Genomic DNA, 17280 nt, shown 5'->3' on the forward strand with positions numbered 1-17280 from the left:
GACCTAAAAATTTATATGTCAATTTTTCAGGAGAGAAGGAAGAGAGAGGAGGCAGAGAGGAGATTCAATGAGGAGATTGAGAAACTTAGACAGGAGATGGCATTGATGCAGCTACGGCAGGTAAGCATGAGTATGGGGATACTGGCAGCACATTGTCATCATCATCATCATCATCATCATCAAAGATTTTGTCAACATGTTCATCATCGAATACTTTTGTGTCATTGTCATCATCATCATATCCATCATCATCATAAAATACTTTTGTATCAAGGTCAACATCATTATAAAAAATGTATTTTTGGGTATAAAAATATTCTTAGTGGTGTTACGATTTGTCAATGAATTTACGCACATTTTAAATGCTAACATAATTGTTCATGCACATTGAGTGTTGCTTACAGTTTTCTATGTAGCAAAAAGGAACTTTATTTGAATATTGTTTATATTTCATTGAAATGCAAACTTTAATTTTTGTGGATGTCACACTATTTGGTGATTTGCAATCCACACAATCATCATCATCAAAGTCATTGTGATAATCATCAGAATTGTATTTGGAAAAAATCAAGCACTTTGAAGTGCTAAAAAATGTGATAAGGTTTAAATTTTGAAACAGTTTGGTATTAAATATCAGTATTAAATATGATCATTTGTAACCAATGCTGTTTAAAGCAACTCACGGGGTTTAACTCTTTCCTGCTCAGAAACAAAGTGAAAACAGCTATATGCAACAGTATATAACCAGAACAGCCTGCGAGTTGCTGTTGGCTGCTCATCAATATCTTAGTGTTGGAAATGAAGCCTTTAAAATTGGTATCTAGCAAGAAAGATCTTTGATTTGATTTTCTTATGGGTTAGAAATGCATCAAAATGCATGTTTGAGTGGGAAAGGGTAAAGCAGTAAATTTGACTGCTATGATATTATAGCCAACGCAGCAGTATTTGCTAACTAGACTGCTATGATTTTACAGCCATCGCGGCCACCCTCAGTGTACAGCATCAGCTCGTACATTAGTCGTATCCTGGTGCCCCCGCCTCCCACAGCTGCCTCCCGCCTGACCATGGCCCCTCCCCCACCCGTATCCGCCCAGAGGACCCCTACACCTGCTGCCACGCCAACGGAACTATTCAACGAGGCAATGAAGTGTCTCATACAGAAGGTTGCCAAAACACAGAACGCAAGTAAGCGCTGCTGTATATTTCATATGAGCTTCGCTCAATGTCCGCACAGGTTAATCAGGGACGACTTTTTCCGCCAGCACTGGATTTTTGTTTAGAAGAGACATCCTTTTGACGAAAAAAACCTCAATAGCGGAAAGTGCCTTCCGTGATAAGTAGGGATGGGGACAAATATTCGAAATCAGGCGAATATATTTTACCTCTTTCTTGAGATTCATTAATAAATGAGCCAATGCAACAATGAGGTGGCTCTCAGACCTGGATGTTTTTGTTTTTTTCATGGATAATTTTACAAGGTGATTAGGTTTCAAATATTTTTTCAGCATATATCTCGTTATTTTTAAAATCGGGCAATGAACTGCGATTCAGCGAAGATTAATTCATCCAAAATGTGCAGAAATATTCATTCTCAACCCATTTAAAAACGTGAAAACCTTTTAAGTTTTGGCATGGTGGCGTTTAAAAAGCATTTTGATGAGTTTTTCCTGTGTGACGAGCAAATTTCTACCCAATTGAATCGCTTAAGACATCAAACGATTGCATACTATATTTATTAGATGCTGCATGCACAAAATATTGGCCAAAAGAGATGGAGCCAATGCTAAGGAGATGGCGCTAATGATAGGAGGTGGTGCCAATGCAGGATGTATCAATTAACAATCGTATCGCAATGACATCATCACATGATGTACATTTGATAGATGATGTTATTTGTTATATTTATTTTTCAACGTTCATATGATGACCCAAATCTTTACAGAACATAAAAACATTCTTTAATAAATAAGATGTAGTTTTTAGCTCTGCTGTTTTCGTAGAAAACCCGAGGTATTGTCATAGCCAGCTCGTTGTCCGCCGTCTGGCATCCGCCGTGCTCAAACCTTGACATTTTCCTCTAACATCAAAGTGCTTCCACCTTCAACTTTGAAACTTCATATGTTGAAGAGTTCTACACGCCACACCCATTTTTGGGTCACTAGGTAAAAGGTCAAGGTCACTGTGACCTCTAAAAAAAAAAAAAATATGACAAGCTTTTGCAGCTGAGCGTGGCATCCGTTATGCAGTGCTCTTGTTTAAATATATAATTTATCAACTCAATTAAGAAGTCACCAACATGAATAAAACATATTGTATGATATATACTGAAAATTTGTTGTACTCAATAAAATCAATAACTATAAATCCTCAACATTATCAAAATAGTACATTGACATCAATTTTTGTATACAGTATTATAATTCACAAAATAAATATTTGATAATACTTCTTCTTGTAACGATGATTTGTGCCCCTTAATCATAATGCTTAATTTACTAAAAGGCCATGGTAAACAAATCTTACAAAAACATTCGTTTAAATCGATCAAGACATTAGAAAACTACTTTTTCTAATTGAAAACTCACACGACTCAAATGTGCTGAAGTAGTCAACTTACAAAAATAAATGTAAGTCTTGTAAACACAATAGAAACCATAACTTAAATGTCACTTTAAAAAAGCTATAAATGTGCATTGGCACCACCTCTTATTCTTAGCGCCACCTCCTTGGCATTGGCTCCATCTTTTTTAGAATAATGCAAATGTATTTATTAGAAGCCGATGTTTTTGTGCATGCATTAACTTGTACATGTTCAAAGCAATTGTTTTATGTAAGGAGCGATTTTATAGGTTGGGAATGTTTTTAGTCACACAGGCAAAAGAAATCGTTTTCCTTATACGAATTCTACCATGCCACAACTTATAAAGGTCTTCATGTTTCCAAATGGGTTGTGATTGTATGTTTATGTACATTTTTGGATGAATTTATCTTCTCTGAATAGCATTATATCGGCAGATTTTTTAAAATTATGCGAAATATGTTGAAAAAAATTTACAGCCTAATCACCCTGTAAAATTATCCGTTAAATTTCAAAACATCTAGTCTGAGCACCACCTTTGAAGTGGGATAAGCTCATTTATCAATGTATCTCAAAAAAGAGGTGGCGCCCGTGATTAATGGCCGTGTATTTGATACATTTAACCCATTATTATCTTTATATCAGAATTGAGTTTCTCAATTATAAACCAATTAATTTTGTTTGGTTTCAATTTATGTAGAGTCGATAACATTCATTTCAAACTTGCTATATGTTCTAGATACATCTATAATTTAGAGTTCAAGCAAGTTAAATCCTTTAAATATTTTTTTAATTTAAAGAATACTGTGACAATGAAAATATAATTATCAATTATTTTTTTCAGAAATGATTACTCTATCCCCTTAATAAAAGCTGCATTTATGGTAATAGTGGTATTTGTGCCAAATAGGAACAGTACTTTTTTCGGATGTTCATAAGTTTGGTCATTTAAATCTAAGGATAAAAAATTGATATCCCAATAATGAAAACAAATATTTGGATACGATTTTTAGTATTTATTCCCATCCCCACTGATAAGCCCATGCAAGCTGCACAGGCTACTCTGGGATGACACTTTATGCACACGTATTAAGCCCAGTTTTCTTAGAATGAAGCTTATTTAATCGTTTGCAATTGAGCTACTATATTATATTTAAAATCGTCACAATCTTCACTAGAGAATTATTTTTCATGGAAGTTAAAAGCATTGGGGCTGTCCCATGCACCAAACAAAAAATTACAAACTACTGTTATCAGCTAAAATTGTTAACATAAAACAAACTGATAGTAATCAGTAGCACAGGTGGTTAGCGTGTGGCTATGATATAAATTAGTGAAAACATCATTTTGAATGATAAATAATCATATTATAACGAAAAATTAACTTTTCTGAAAAAAAAATATTTCACTATCAAATATATATATAACAAGGTATGCAACTCAAAATCACCCCAAAACGGGGTGCATCGCTTTGAACAGCCATATCTTCATAAATTTTGCAGCGATTTTCACGATCTCGGTCTTATTCAACGCAGAAATGAATTTCCTTTCTGGAAATGTATATGTCTTGCAATATTTTAACAAATGCTGGGTCAACTTTTAAGAAATAACACGATACACAACACGCATGACCCAGTTGACAGTGATCATGCTGTCTTTAAGACTGAAATCTTCACGGAGTAAAGGGCAACTTCCCTACAAAGTTCATGTAGTTCGATACCATAATTCAATAAAACGTATGAAAAAACATTATTACCGTTCTTGTCGTTACATTCTGCATCAAGACTAACTGTCCAGCGCCGTTTGAAACCTTTGTTTACATACATTTCAACTAACTGACATTTTAAACATACGAGTGATTTCATTGGTCCAATGCGGAGGTGTGTCTTTACAACTGGAGATTTCATTCATAAAGAATACATGATCACTGTCAACTGGGTCATGCGTGTTGTGTATCGTGTTATTTCTTAAAAGTTGACCCAGCATTTGTAAAAATATTGCAAGACATATACATTTCCAGAAAGGAAATTCATTTCTGCGTTGAATAAGACCGAGATCGTGAAAATCGCTGCACAATTGATGAAGATATGGCTGTTCAAAGCGATGCACCCCGTTTTGGGGTGATTTTGAGTTGCATACCTTGTTATATATATATTTGATAGTGAATTTTTTTTTTTCAGAAAAGTTAATTTTTCGTTATAATATGATTATTTATCATTCAAAATGATGTTTTCACTAATTAATATCATAGCCACACGCTAACCACCTGTGATCAGTAGTGCTAGAGTCAAGTCAGATAAGTACTCTAGGGAAATTAAGTTTGTGAATATATCTACAGCTTTTAGAAAAAAAAAACTTTTCATATTTCAATAGCATGAAATAATGGAAAATTATTGATTGTTGTCGGAAAATCCTGATTAATATAATATTTTAGTTTTGATAGATTGACTTGCAGTTAGGTCATCATTGATGGTTTTATGGCAGGGCGTATCAGTATGTTTTTATGACCTCCACATACAAGGTTTGCGTGGGAGTATACTGGAATCACCCTGTCAGTTAGTTATCAGCTGGTCGTTTGGACAGTTCAGCATTTGTTCTGTCACGCTTCACATTTGTAAAATGTATAGCTAACCGTAGGATTGCAAGATGTTATTAACAGTGTATGTTGCTGTATTAGTTGCAAAGTTATATGCGCTTAAACTTTTGTAAGTTCTGGATACCTACATTAGGGTTTATGTCATTCAATTTTCTGCTTATCAACCTGAAAAATTATAACTATTTGTTATATGCTATTTCTAATTGCAAGACATTATTGTCATGTACGTCACAATATTTTTTGTGAAGATGTGTGATCTTTAATCTTTTTGGGAATACAATTTGCAAAACTCAGATAATTCTACATGTGTGTTTTGTATTGCGAACATGTCTTTAGGTTTTCTGCTTATAAAAATGTAACTTGTAGAATTTTTTTACTGGAAAACGATCTGTATGATGCATGACAAAATATTTGATGCATAGTTATGTGACTTTGAACGAAGGCAAAGTAAGGATACTTACATTAGAGTCATGTTCTGAGAAAACTGGGCATAATGCATGTGTGTAAAGTGTCGTCCCAGATTAGCCTGAGCAGTCCACACAGGCTAATCTGAAGGATGACACTTTCCACTTTTTATGACATTTTTCGGTAAAATAAAGTCTCTTCTTAGCAAAAATCTAATTTAGGCGAAAAGTGTTGTCCCTGTTAACCCTGAGCAGACTTCACAGGCTTATCAGGGACTACACTTTCTGCACATGCATTATGCCCAGTTTTCTCAGAATGCGACTCATCAATGTACATGTGTTATCTGAGTCAGTAACAAGTCTCTCCGTTTTTTGCATATCAGCATGAAACGTGTTAGACACATCATATATGCTATGTTAAAGTTCAAGACATTTTTTTGTGTATGTCAAAAAATTGTTTGTGAAGATGCGATGTGCTGATGAATCATTGTACATGCACATTGAGTGTTGCTAACAGTTTTCTGTGTAGCAAAAAGAAACTTTATATGAATGTTGTTTATACTTCATAGAAATGCAAAACTTAATTCTTAGCTCCACTGGCCAGAGGCCAGCAGGCTGGCCAGAGGCCAGCAGGGCTTATGTCATGGTCCTGTATCTGTCATGCGTGCGTGCGTCTGTGCGTTAACTTTTTATTTAAACATCTTCTTCTCCTAAACTTCAAGTCCAATTCTGATAAAACTTCTCACAAACGTTCCTGGGGTGAACCTCTTTTAAATTTGTTCAAATTAAGCCCCTGGGATCAAATTTGACCGTTCCCCAGGGGTCACAAAAATGAATATATGCTTATATTGGGCCTATTTTGTGCAAACTTTAAAAACTTCTTGTCCATAACCATTGGGCCTATTTCTACCAAATTTGGTATGTATTAAAATCTTAAAGTTGTCTACCAAGTTTTTTCAAATTATGCCCCTGGGGTCAAATTTGACCCTGCCCCGGGGGTCACAAAAATGAACATATGCTTAAATAAGGGCTATTTTGTGCAAACTTAAAAAATCTTCTTGTTCATAATTATAGAGCCTAGGGCTACTTAATTTGGTATGTAGTGACATCTAATAGTCCTCTACCAAATTTGTTAAAATTATTCACATGGGCTCAAATTTGACCCTGCCCCGGGGGTCACAAAACTGAACATATGCTTATATAAAGCCTCTTTTGTGCAAACTCTAAAAATCTTTCTGTCCATAACTATTAGGCCTAGGGCTACCAAATTTGGTATGTAGTGACATCTTATAGTTCTCTACCAAGTTTTTTCAAATTATGCCCCTGGGTCCAAATTTATCCCTTGAAGGCTCCCATTAAAAAGTTGTTCAAGAAAATTTGATTCGTCAAAAAACATGGCCACAGGAAGTCGTTGAACTGTGCATGTTTATGCGTTTTTGCTATTTATTCATTATGGGATGAATAAACTATTTTCTTCTCAAACTAAAAGTTTATCAAAATACACTTGGAATTACTTTTTAATTATAAGAAATAAATGCATATATGTCAAGCATGAAAGGTAGACCAACATGTTAATTATCCATAAATGTTAACCCTTTACCTAACGACACATTTTGGACTGCCCCAAATTGAAAGAGATTGCAGACGAGAAATAATATTGTAAAGGACTATTTATAAATTGTCTGGGTGGGGTAGAAATCATTGTGATAAAAGGAGAAATTGCTCATCATGAGCAACTTCTCCTTTTTGAAACCGGAAGTCCTGTTTTCAAAACGAAAACAAACTCTTCAGAAGGAAAGAGAAAGTCATATGCTAGAGTACATTTCAACCCATGCGCATTGCACGCTTTTTTCACATAATAAAACAGTGGAGCGATACAGGGCCATCATGGCCCTCTTGTTGTGGATGTCACACTATTTGGTGATTTGCAATCAACACAATTTTGACATCAAATTAAGTCATATTCAAGTTTTGCACCTAAAGAGCAATTGTAAGAGTATTTGTCATCTTAAATGATTGTGGTAGTATTTGATAACATGTTTGTAAACAATGTTACATTTTAAATAAGAAAACCTAACATTAGCCCATAATCCATATTTTGTTTTGGAAACAGTTAACGATGCATAAACATTAATAAATTGGTATACTTAAAACAGAAAGAGCCTGTAATGACTATAAACAAGATTTGCCAAAGATAAATGAATATCTACTATCTGTTTTACATTAATATCATTTATATAGCAAATAGTCAATTTTCATAAAAAATCAATCCTAATGAAATTTAAAGTTCTGTTTCAATATATTTCTCAAAAACATTGATTCATCAACTTCATGTTGTTGTATTGCCTTGAAGGGTCTTGCTCACAGATTTTCATCTTAAAAAAATTATTTAAAATATTTTCTATAACAAATCTATAATCTACAATAGTCTTAATTAATTTCAATTGCAAGAAAAAAAGTACAATAAACCTGAACTTGCCACCTCTTAAAGCAAAAAGTAGTGAAAACATTTTGCAAAACGCATGCTATAGATTTTTTGCTAATTATAAACGTTATATTAGTAATACATGTTATAATTTAGGAAAAGCGATACAAATGCTTTGTTGTAGTTCTTGTAGTTGTATTTATTTTGACTTTGCAGTCAAGGATACCCCTGAAAGTGCACGCAATTATTTCCAATGGGGTCCTTTGGTGTTTGCTGAAGGGACAGCAAGCAGAAGAGACAATATTGGGATACAAGGAATCCGGGTGCGATACCCTAGCTCTTTGCGAATAGATCCCTTGGTTCTTTTACGTGCTCAGTGTATAGCACCGATACACGCGAGAATTACCTGGGTTTCATACCAATACATCTATAGTACTTTATTATTTTACAGATTTTTAATGATGATTATAATTTATAAATTATTAATCTTAAAAAATTTTAGTCTGGAAAGTAATTTTGTGTGTTTGTTTTTGACGATGCTGGAACAGCGTCGTCCAAGGTTTCATAACCAGTAGAAAATTTTCTCACAATGGCGGCCTATGTAAAAGACCGAGCCAGTCCGATTGAGATAACTCGATTTTTCAGTTACTTCCCTTTTGCATACGCCACTGCGTAGGAGCATTGATAACATTCTCCTAGAAGAGTTGTCTTTCGTGTTTCAACATTCAACAATGGCCGCCTTAATGAGAGTCTCAATTCAAAACTTTCTTACTGCATACATTGGCTTGTTTCGCTATTTAGAAGCTGTCATTTAGAATATATGAATTATTTATTCACTAAATCTCCGCTTATGACAACAATAGTTGGAATTCGAAGGATATATAATCGATGTGAATGAAGGACTTTCTGGATCGTATCAGCTTGACACAGCAAAACTGGCATACTGATTACTGGTATTTTTTGTTATCAATATAAGTCACTTTGTGCTTTATAAATTGTATTCGAGCATTTTGCGACTTATTGAATGACTATGATACCCGATATCAACATTTCATCGGGGATTTGCAGATCACCAAGCGGTCCTGAGATTCAACATTGATTTCAAACTCTTTACTGGTTAGTACTCTTTCTTAGTGTTAGTACTTTTTATCATTTTAAAGTTAAATGAACTGTGTCACAGTAACAGAGACATTAAGGCGATTGTGGCCAGTTTGGATCTAGATCAGCCAGCAGTCGCTTGAAAGCTGTTTGCTTAAAAGCGTTTTTCTGACAATAACAAATAATTTAATTGGAAACTGATTTGACTGCGCTTTTCCTGTGACCTGGCTCAAATTACAGAATTGTCATTAATCAAATTATTTATTTCGAACATTAATCAATTGTTTTTCTTGTCCCTCGGGATCAATGACTCCAGCACTTTCCTGTTGAGAATTGAATACTGCTAAAGGCGATGCTAGGGGGCGTGAGAGATGTTGCACCTTCCAGTATCGCTTGATTGTTCATTGTCGTCTCGGGTACTACGTACATGTACCCCGGGTACTCTTAAGTATACTTACATGTATCCCGGGTACGGTAAATATACTAAAATGTACCCAGGAAATTTAACCTTAAATCAGTTGTTGTCGACTATTTTTTTGTAATAATTATATATACACATTTATGTCAATTTTCTAAAGAATGGCCTCTATATTATCGGAACACATACTCAAAAAGCATGTTGATGCAGTGTTTTTTGAAGAGAAGTGTGTTTAAGATAATCGGTTGCGCCGACATCGGATTTTAGGCGCGAATACAACTCGGGTACAGTCTAATATGGACCGAGTACAATTACGTTTATTTACCGTACCTGGGGTACATGTAAGTATACTTAGAGTACCCAGGGTACATGTAAGTATACTTAAGAGTACCCGGGGTACATGTAAGTAGTACCAGAGCCGACAATGACCAATCAAGCTCCATTATCCCTCATGAACCGACTCAAAAAACCGAGTCGGCAATATTTGACTTAATTTTTGGTTTTGTTGCTCTCGAGGGATCGAAAATTTCAGAATCTTCCTAAAAGCCCTACGGGTTTGATCCCCAGAAGCGACATTGAAAACTAGCATTCTTTGTTATCTAAAAGGTTGCTAAATTGATTTACAATGATAATGTGAATTTTCTCTCACATGATGTTCATCAGTCATATTATATAAAAACTTACAGCAGTAGTAAACAACTGGACAATAATTAATGAACGCATCTTTCATTTGTCTTTGACACTTTGATTTTGACATGGCCTAGATTTAAATATGTGACTGGACTTTACCAGCACTCTTGTAACAGAGCTAAAGTTTAAATGTACCATTGAAGATCGCCTAAATCCAGATTTGCTATTATAGACGTGTGGAAAGTTTTAAGGGTGACAAGTAAGCAAAAATTGGTCATTACCCAGAGGCCACAACTGATCTATGACTGTATTAAAACAAGAAAAATCAGTGCCTGATTTAGATTTCCTTAGATAGTTCAATAAAAACTAATTTCATAAGCCTGGTAATAGTTTAACGGTAATGCTACCAATGTGCCACACCAGGGCCTTGAATTTGAAATCTAGGACATGCATGTTCATTTCTTCATGAAATCAGGACACAAAATTGTATTTAAAGTCCTTAATTGACCTGGCTATAGTTCTCAGATTATTATAAGCTCAATCAGTATATTTATATCATTATTTATGCTTTGTGTATTGTAAACATATACACAATCATGCAGTTACATGATAGCAATAAATAATATCAAAGCTACCCATACTATAAAGGTCATTGACAAAGCCTATGGTCAAAATGTGAACACATTGAGTGTAATCGCCCTCTCGTGCCAGCAAAAACAACACGTTGACAGGTTGTCATTTTTGACAGTTCTACTTTCACTTTCATTTTGTGATATCAAACTATTAACAATTATGTGGCTGAGAAAAATATCGCCATTGCTTTTTGACGATGCTGGAACTGCGTCGTCCAAGGTTTCATAACCAGTAGAAAAATTTCTCACAATGGCGACCTATGTAAAAGACCGAGCCAGTTCGATTGAGATAACTCGATTTTTCAGTTACTTCCCTTTTGCATTCGCCACTGCGTAGGAGATTGCTCGTCATTGATCACATTCTCCTAGCAGAGTTGTCGTTCGTGTTTCAACATTCAACAATGGCCGCCCCCAGGAGAGTCTCGAGTCAAAACTTTCTTACTGCATAAATTGGCTTGTTTCGCTATTTAGAAGCTGTCATTTATGATATATGAATTATTTATTCACTAAATCTCCGCTAATGACAACAAAGGATGGAATTCGAAGGATATATTCGATGCGAATGGATCACTTTCTATGGCTTCGCCCATGAGAGACTTGATAACACTCATGTCAAAACTTTCTTACAGCTTAAATCGGCTTGTTTCGCTATTTAGTAATGCAACAATTAATGGAATTCGAAGGATATATTCAATGTGAATGAAGCACTTTCTGGATCTCCACAAAACTGGCATACTGATGATACTGGTATTTTTAGTTATCAATTTAAGTCACATTTTGCTTTATAAATTTTGTTTAACCATTTTGCGACTTATTGAATGGCTGATACCCGATATCAACATGTCATATGGGATTTGCATATCACCAAGCTGTCCTGAAATACAACATTGAATACAAACTCTTTACTCAAATTTACTGGTAAGTATGAATTCTTTCTTCTTTCTATTTAAGTAGTTGATGTCATTACAGTCCAAATAATTAGACGTAATTTACCGTTTAGTCCATGTATATTGACCTCATATTTATAGGAGTAGATATTATGTTAAAAGGGGCCTTTTCACAGATTTTGACATGTTTTGAAGTAAGTCATTAAATGCTTTATATTGATAAATGTAAACATTGGATATTAAAAGCTCCAGTTAAAAATCCAGAATAAAATTCTTTAAAAAAAGTAGTCCGCAGCAGGGCTCGAACCAGTGACCCCCTTAATCCTGGAGTAAAAACGCATTAGCCTGCTCGACTATTCTGGCAAGTATAAATGGTTGACGTATTTTATACCTAGTATAAGCAATCTTCGTAGTTTCACACAATTAAACAACAACATAACTCTCCAAATTATTCAATCGTTTCGCATTGCAACGCTTTATTATTTTTAAATCGTTAAAAGATGCATATAATGGCTATATTAGACCATGGTAAATGTTCAGTAATACTGTTTCTTAAAAATAACATAACTAAAATGAAAATTTGCAAATCCGATACAACTTTTTTCAATTTTTGTCAATTTACCAAAACGTGAAAAGATCCCTTTAAAGTTCAATGAACCATATCCCGGGAAAAGAGACATTGAGGCGATTGTGGCCAGTTTAGATCCAGTTCAGCCTGCAGTTGCTTGAAAGCTGTTTGCTTAAGAGCGGTTTCTGACAATGACAAATAGTTTAATTGGATACATATTAGACTGCCCTTTTCCTGTGACCTGGCTAATTAAATTCAAAAGCCTGGTAACAGTTTAATGTTAATGTTACCAATGTGTCAGACCAGGGCCTGGATTTTGAAATCTAGGACATGCATGGTTAGAAGATGTCATTAAAGATTATACATTTTTTCAAACACATACAAATGCATACAAATATAAATAGTAAAATGCACCAAGTCAGAAGGCATTTGACTTCGGCTGGTACCTTGGCACACCAGGTGTTTCGGTTGCAATAGTTTGATGGACTCACTACTTGGATGTGTAGTTACATTATTTACAGTATATCAAACAGTATTTAGCATGAACCAATGATTTTTTCAAACATAAATTATTGATGTAAAATGCTTGAAGGAATAATATTTAAGGTGTAAGAAGGCATTTTCTTTTTGTTTTAAAGGATATCTTTGAAAATTATATTTTTCATGATTTTTTTGGCAACAAGGGGTAATGCATTTTTAAAAAATGTGAATAATTTTCTGACAAAAACTGGTACCATGAGTAGCATGAAACAATTTTTTTTTAAACATTTGTAATTGATGAAAAATGATTGCAAAAATAATATCTAAGGTCATATAAAGCATTTTTATGCCCCCCTTCGAAGAAGAGGGGGTTTATTGCTTTGCACATGTCGGTCGGTCTGTTGGTCTGTCGCTCCGTCCACCATGTGGTTTTCCGGATGATAACTCAAGATCGCTTGAGCCTAGGATCATGGAACTTCATCGGTACATTGATCATTACTCGCAGATGACCCCTATTGATTTTCAGGTCACTAGGTCAAAGGTCAAGGTCACATTGACAAAAAACATATTCACACAATGACTGTCACTACAACGGAGAGCCCATATGGGGGGCATGCATGTTTTACAAACAGCCCTTGTTTATTTTATTTTAATAGGTTTCTCTGAAAATTCTATTTTTCATGATTTTTTTTTGCAACAAGGTGTTATGAAATTTAAAAAATGTTACTGGTTTTTTAGACCAAAACTGGTACTATGATAATACTATGATGCACCTCGCCAACACATTTATAATTATATTGTTTATTCTTGAAAATGTATTTCCCCTATTCACTAAAAATAACACTTTTGATCAGAAAATTCATATATAATGATGTTTACTTTTATTTTCAAGAATCATAATGCCTCTTTTTAGTTGTATTTAGCCACAAGTTCTTGTCAGCCACTTAAGGGTTATATGTTGCCTTTCTTTTACTAAATGCAAAATAATTCTACACTTTGAGACATTCATAAAATATTGTATGTCTTTACAACACCGACTGGCTAATAAATTTATATATCAAGTACTTCCATACTAAAAGGACCATTCTAGGCAGGCAACCTAGCAACCTTGATTTGTTCATATCTTCCTATCAATCTGTTATATGTGTTATGAGTCATTTGTTCGGAGAACATTTAATGTTTGTTATAACTTTTAAATAATTCAATGTTCAAAGTGATATTGTTATTGACCGATAAACCAACATACTGATTAAAAGGGAATGTTATATTAATTATTTGCATTTTATCTTACATGAGAAATATTTGCCTAAATGTTTTTCAAACTATAGAGAAATCTATATACAATTTATAATTGACGATGTTTAACAAAAAAAGAAATAGTAAAATGGTTTCCGGATGATAACTCAAGAACGCTTATGCCTAGGATCATGAAACTTCATAGGTACATTGATCATGACTCGAAGATGACCCCCATTAATTTTCAGGTCACTAGGTCAAATGTCTTGATCACAGTGACCCGAAATAGTAAAATGGTTTCCGAATGATAACTCAAGAACGCTTATGCCTAGGATCATGAAACTTGATAGGTAGATTGATCATGACTCGCAGTTGACCACTATTGATTTTCATGTCACTATATCAAACGTCAAGGTCACGGTGACCTGAAATAGTAAAATGGTTTCCGGATAAAAACTCAAGAACACTTATGCCTAGGATCATGAAACTATATAGGTACATTGATCATGACTCGCAGATGACCACTATTGATTTTGAGGTCACTAGGTCAAGGTCACGGTGACCCGAAATAGTTAAATGGTTTCCGGATGATAACTCAAGAACGCTTATGCCTAGGATCATGAAACTTCATAGGCTCATTGATCATGACTGGCAGATGAACCCTATTGATTTTCAGGTCACTAGGTCAAAGGTCAAGTTCAAGGTGACCCGAAATAGTAAAATGGTTTCCGGATGGTAACTCAGAAGCTTATGCCTAGGATCATGAAATTTCATAGATACATTGATCATGACTCGCATAAATTATGACCCCATTTGAGGTCACTAGGTCAAAAGTCAAGGTCACGGTGAACCGAAATAGTTAAATGGTTTCCGGATGATAACTCAAGAAAACTTATGCCTAGGATCATGAAACTTCATAAATACATTAATCATGACTCGCAGATGATCCCTATTTAATTTCAGATCACTATGTCAAAGGTCAAGGTCACAGTGACTCAACTTTGAAAAATGGTTTCCAAATGATAAGTCAAGAATGCTTACGCCTATGATCATGAAACTTCTTAGGTACATTGATCATGACTCGCAGATGACCCTTATTAAGTTATAGGTCACTAGGTCAAAGGTCAAGGTCATGGTGACTTGACTCAGTAAAATGGTTTCCGGATGATAACACAAGAAAGCTTACGCAAAGGATCATGAAACTTCATAGGTACATTGATCATGATCGCAGATGACCCCTATTGATGTTCAGGTCATTAGGTCAAAGGTCAAGGTCACAGTGAGTCAAAACAGTTTAATGATTTCCGGATGATAACTCAAGAATGCTTACGTCTAGGATCATGAAAATTCATAGGTACATTGATCATGACTTGCAGATTACCCCTATTGATGTTTAGGTCACTAGGTCAAAGGTCAAGGTCAAAGTGACTCAAAGCAGTAAAATAGTATCCAGATGATATCTCAAAAATGCTTACGCCTAGGACCATTAAACTTTATAGGTACATTGATCATGACTGGTATATAACCCTTATTGATTTTCATATCACTTGGTCCAAGGTCACAGTGACTCATAACAGTAAAAAGGTTTCCTGATGATAACTCAAGAAAAGCAAGGCCTAGGATCATGAAACTTCATAGGTAAATTGATCATGACTGACAGATAATCCCTATTGATTTTCAGGTTACTAGGTCAAATGTCAAGGTCACAGTTACAAAAAATGTATTCACACAATGGATACCACTACAACTGACAGCCCATATGGGGGGCATGCATGTTTTACAAACAGCCCTTGTTTGTCTTATGTTGGTAAATGTTCATCTCTGTCAATTCTAGGTTAAGTTTGAAAGTAGGTCATATGTGGTCCAAACTAGGTCAACAAACCAAATCACAGAAAAGGTTAGTGAACACTCCAGAGGTCAGATTTTCTTCCAGATCTTCATGAAAATTGGACAGAATTGAATGTTATCTCGATGAAATAAAGTTTCAGTTTGAAAGTTGGTAGTTTGTCAAAAACTAGGTCATTAGGTTAAAATATAGAAAACTTCCTTTACCTTTTGTACAGGTCACATTATCTTCCTGATTTTCATGAAAATTGCTTACAATGATCTTAATCAAATCAAAAGCTGAATTTGCAAGTTGGTCCTGGCAGGCTAAAGCTAGGTTACAACTTAGTCAAATCATACACAAGTTTTTGACACTATAGAAGGAGTTTTGGGTGAGCGATACAGGTCTATCTTGTTTTAGAGCAGCCTGTAGTAAGAAAGGGAAGGTATTGTATTTGTTTCAAAAGTAACATTTTATTGTTATTGGAATTAACTGAGCAATTATATGATGTCATAGTTTTGGTTATTTTGCTCACTTGTTATGATGTGACAAGGTGAGCTTTTGTTATCACTCTTTGTTGTATTTTATCCAAAGTTTATTGTGAACACATAAGATAATTTGGTTGTCACCTCTTTGCCAGATTCTTATGAAACTAGTCACCTCTATGTCATTTTTGTTTTCATATTTAATCAAAAATTAGGGAACTAGGTCAAATATAAGAAAATGTCTGTTAATACTTTAGTGGTCACATTCTCTCTCTGATCCACTTGTAAATTGGTAAGAACATTATTTTAAATGATTTCAAGTCAAGCATTAAAGTAGCATATTTAACATTTAGGTCACAAGGTCTAGTCTCAGTGATTAACAGGTCACGTTCCAAAGTGGGTCATGTGCTTCCAAGCAGTTGATCAATAACTAAAATCATTAAAATCCATGTTAAAACTTACATTTTTTACCTGATCTTCATGGCAGTTGATCAGAATGTTCAAATAAATAAAAGTAGGATCTTGGTAACAAGACTCAACTAGATCGGATAGACGCAAATAGTTTGTTCATACTCACAATGCCTTTTTTTCTAGATCTTCATGAAAAATTAGTTAACACCACTAGGAAACAATCAGTTTCAGGTGAGCCACATTGTGCTGTTAAAGCTATCTATGTATAGTATAGATTGTTACAAAACCTTGTTTATCAATAAAAATAAATGAAAAAAATGGCTTTCTAAAACTTGTAGTCTTGGATGATATATTCATCAGTTTGTTATCTACGACAATCTTTTGAGAAGAAAAACAAAGTTTGATTATTATTATACACCAACATACTGTGATTGGGGGCTAGCACAGGAATTCTCAATTATGTTCCTCGAAAAATAATGGGTTACCATATTGTTGCTGTTTTATCCAGTTGTCTGGACCATTTCTCCCAAAGGAATTTTAAGTTCAAATATGAGATATTTAGGTAAATAAATTTCATTGAACTGATTGAAGGGATGCAGTGTCCAAG

General features: G+C 34.5%; 1 protein-coding gene across 1 annotated transcript in view; it reads left to right on the top strand.

The window, feature by feature from the left end:
• Positions 1–17280, top strand: part of LOC127839191 (uncharacterized) — a 58035-nt gene that overhangs the window by 35398 nt on the left and 5357 nt on the right. Inside the window, exons 14-15 of the mRNA XM_052367461.1 lie at positions 31–120; positions 975–1185. Coding sequence (XP_052223421.1) covers positions 31–120; positions 975–1185 — 301 coding nt within the window. The remainder of the gene's footprint in view (positions 1–30; positions 121–974; positions 1186–17280) is intronic.

This window comes from Dreissena polymorpha, chromosome 1 (genome assembly GCF_020536995.1).
Source record: "Dreissena polymorpha isolate Duluth1 chromosome 1, UMN_Dpol_1.0, whole genome shotgun sequence".
Lineage (NCBI taxonomy): Eukaryota > Metazoa > Mollusca > Bivalvia > Myida > Dreissenidae > Dreissena > Dreissena polymorpha.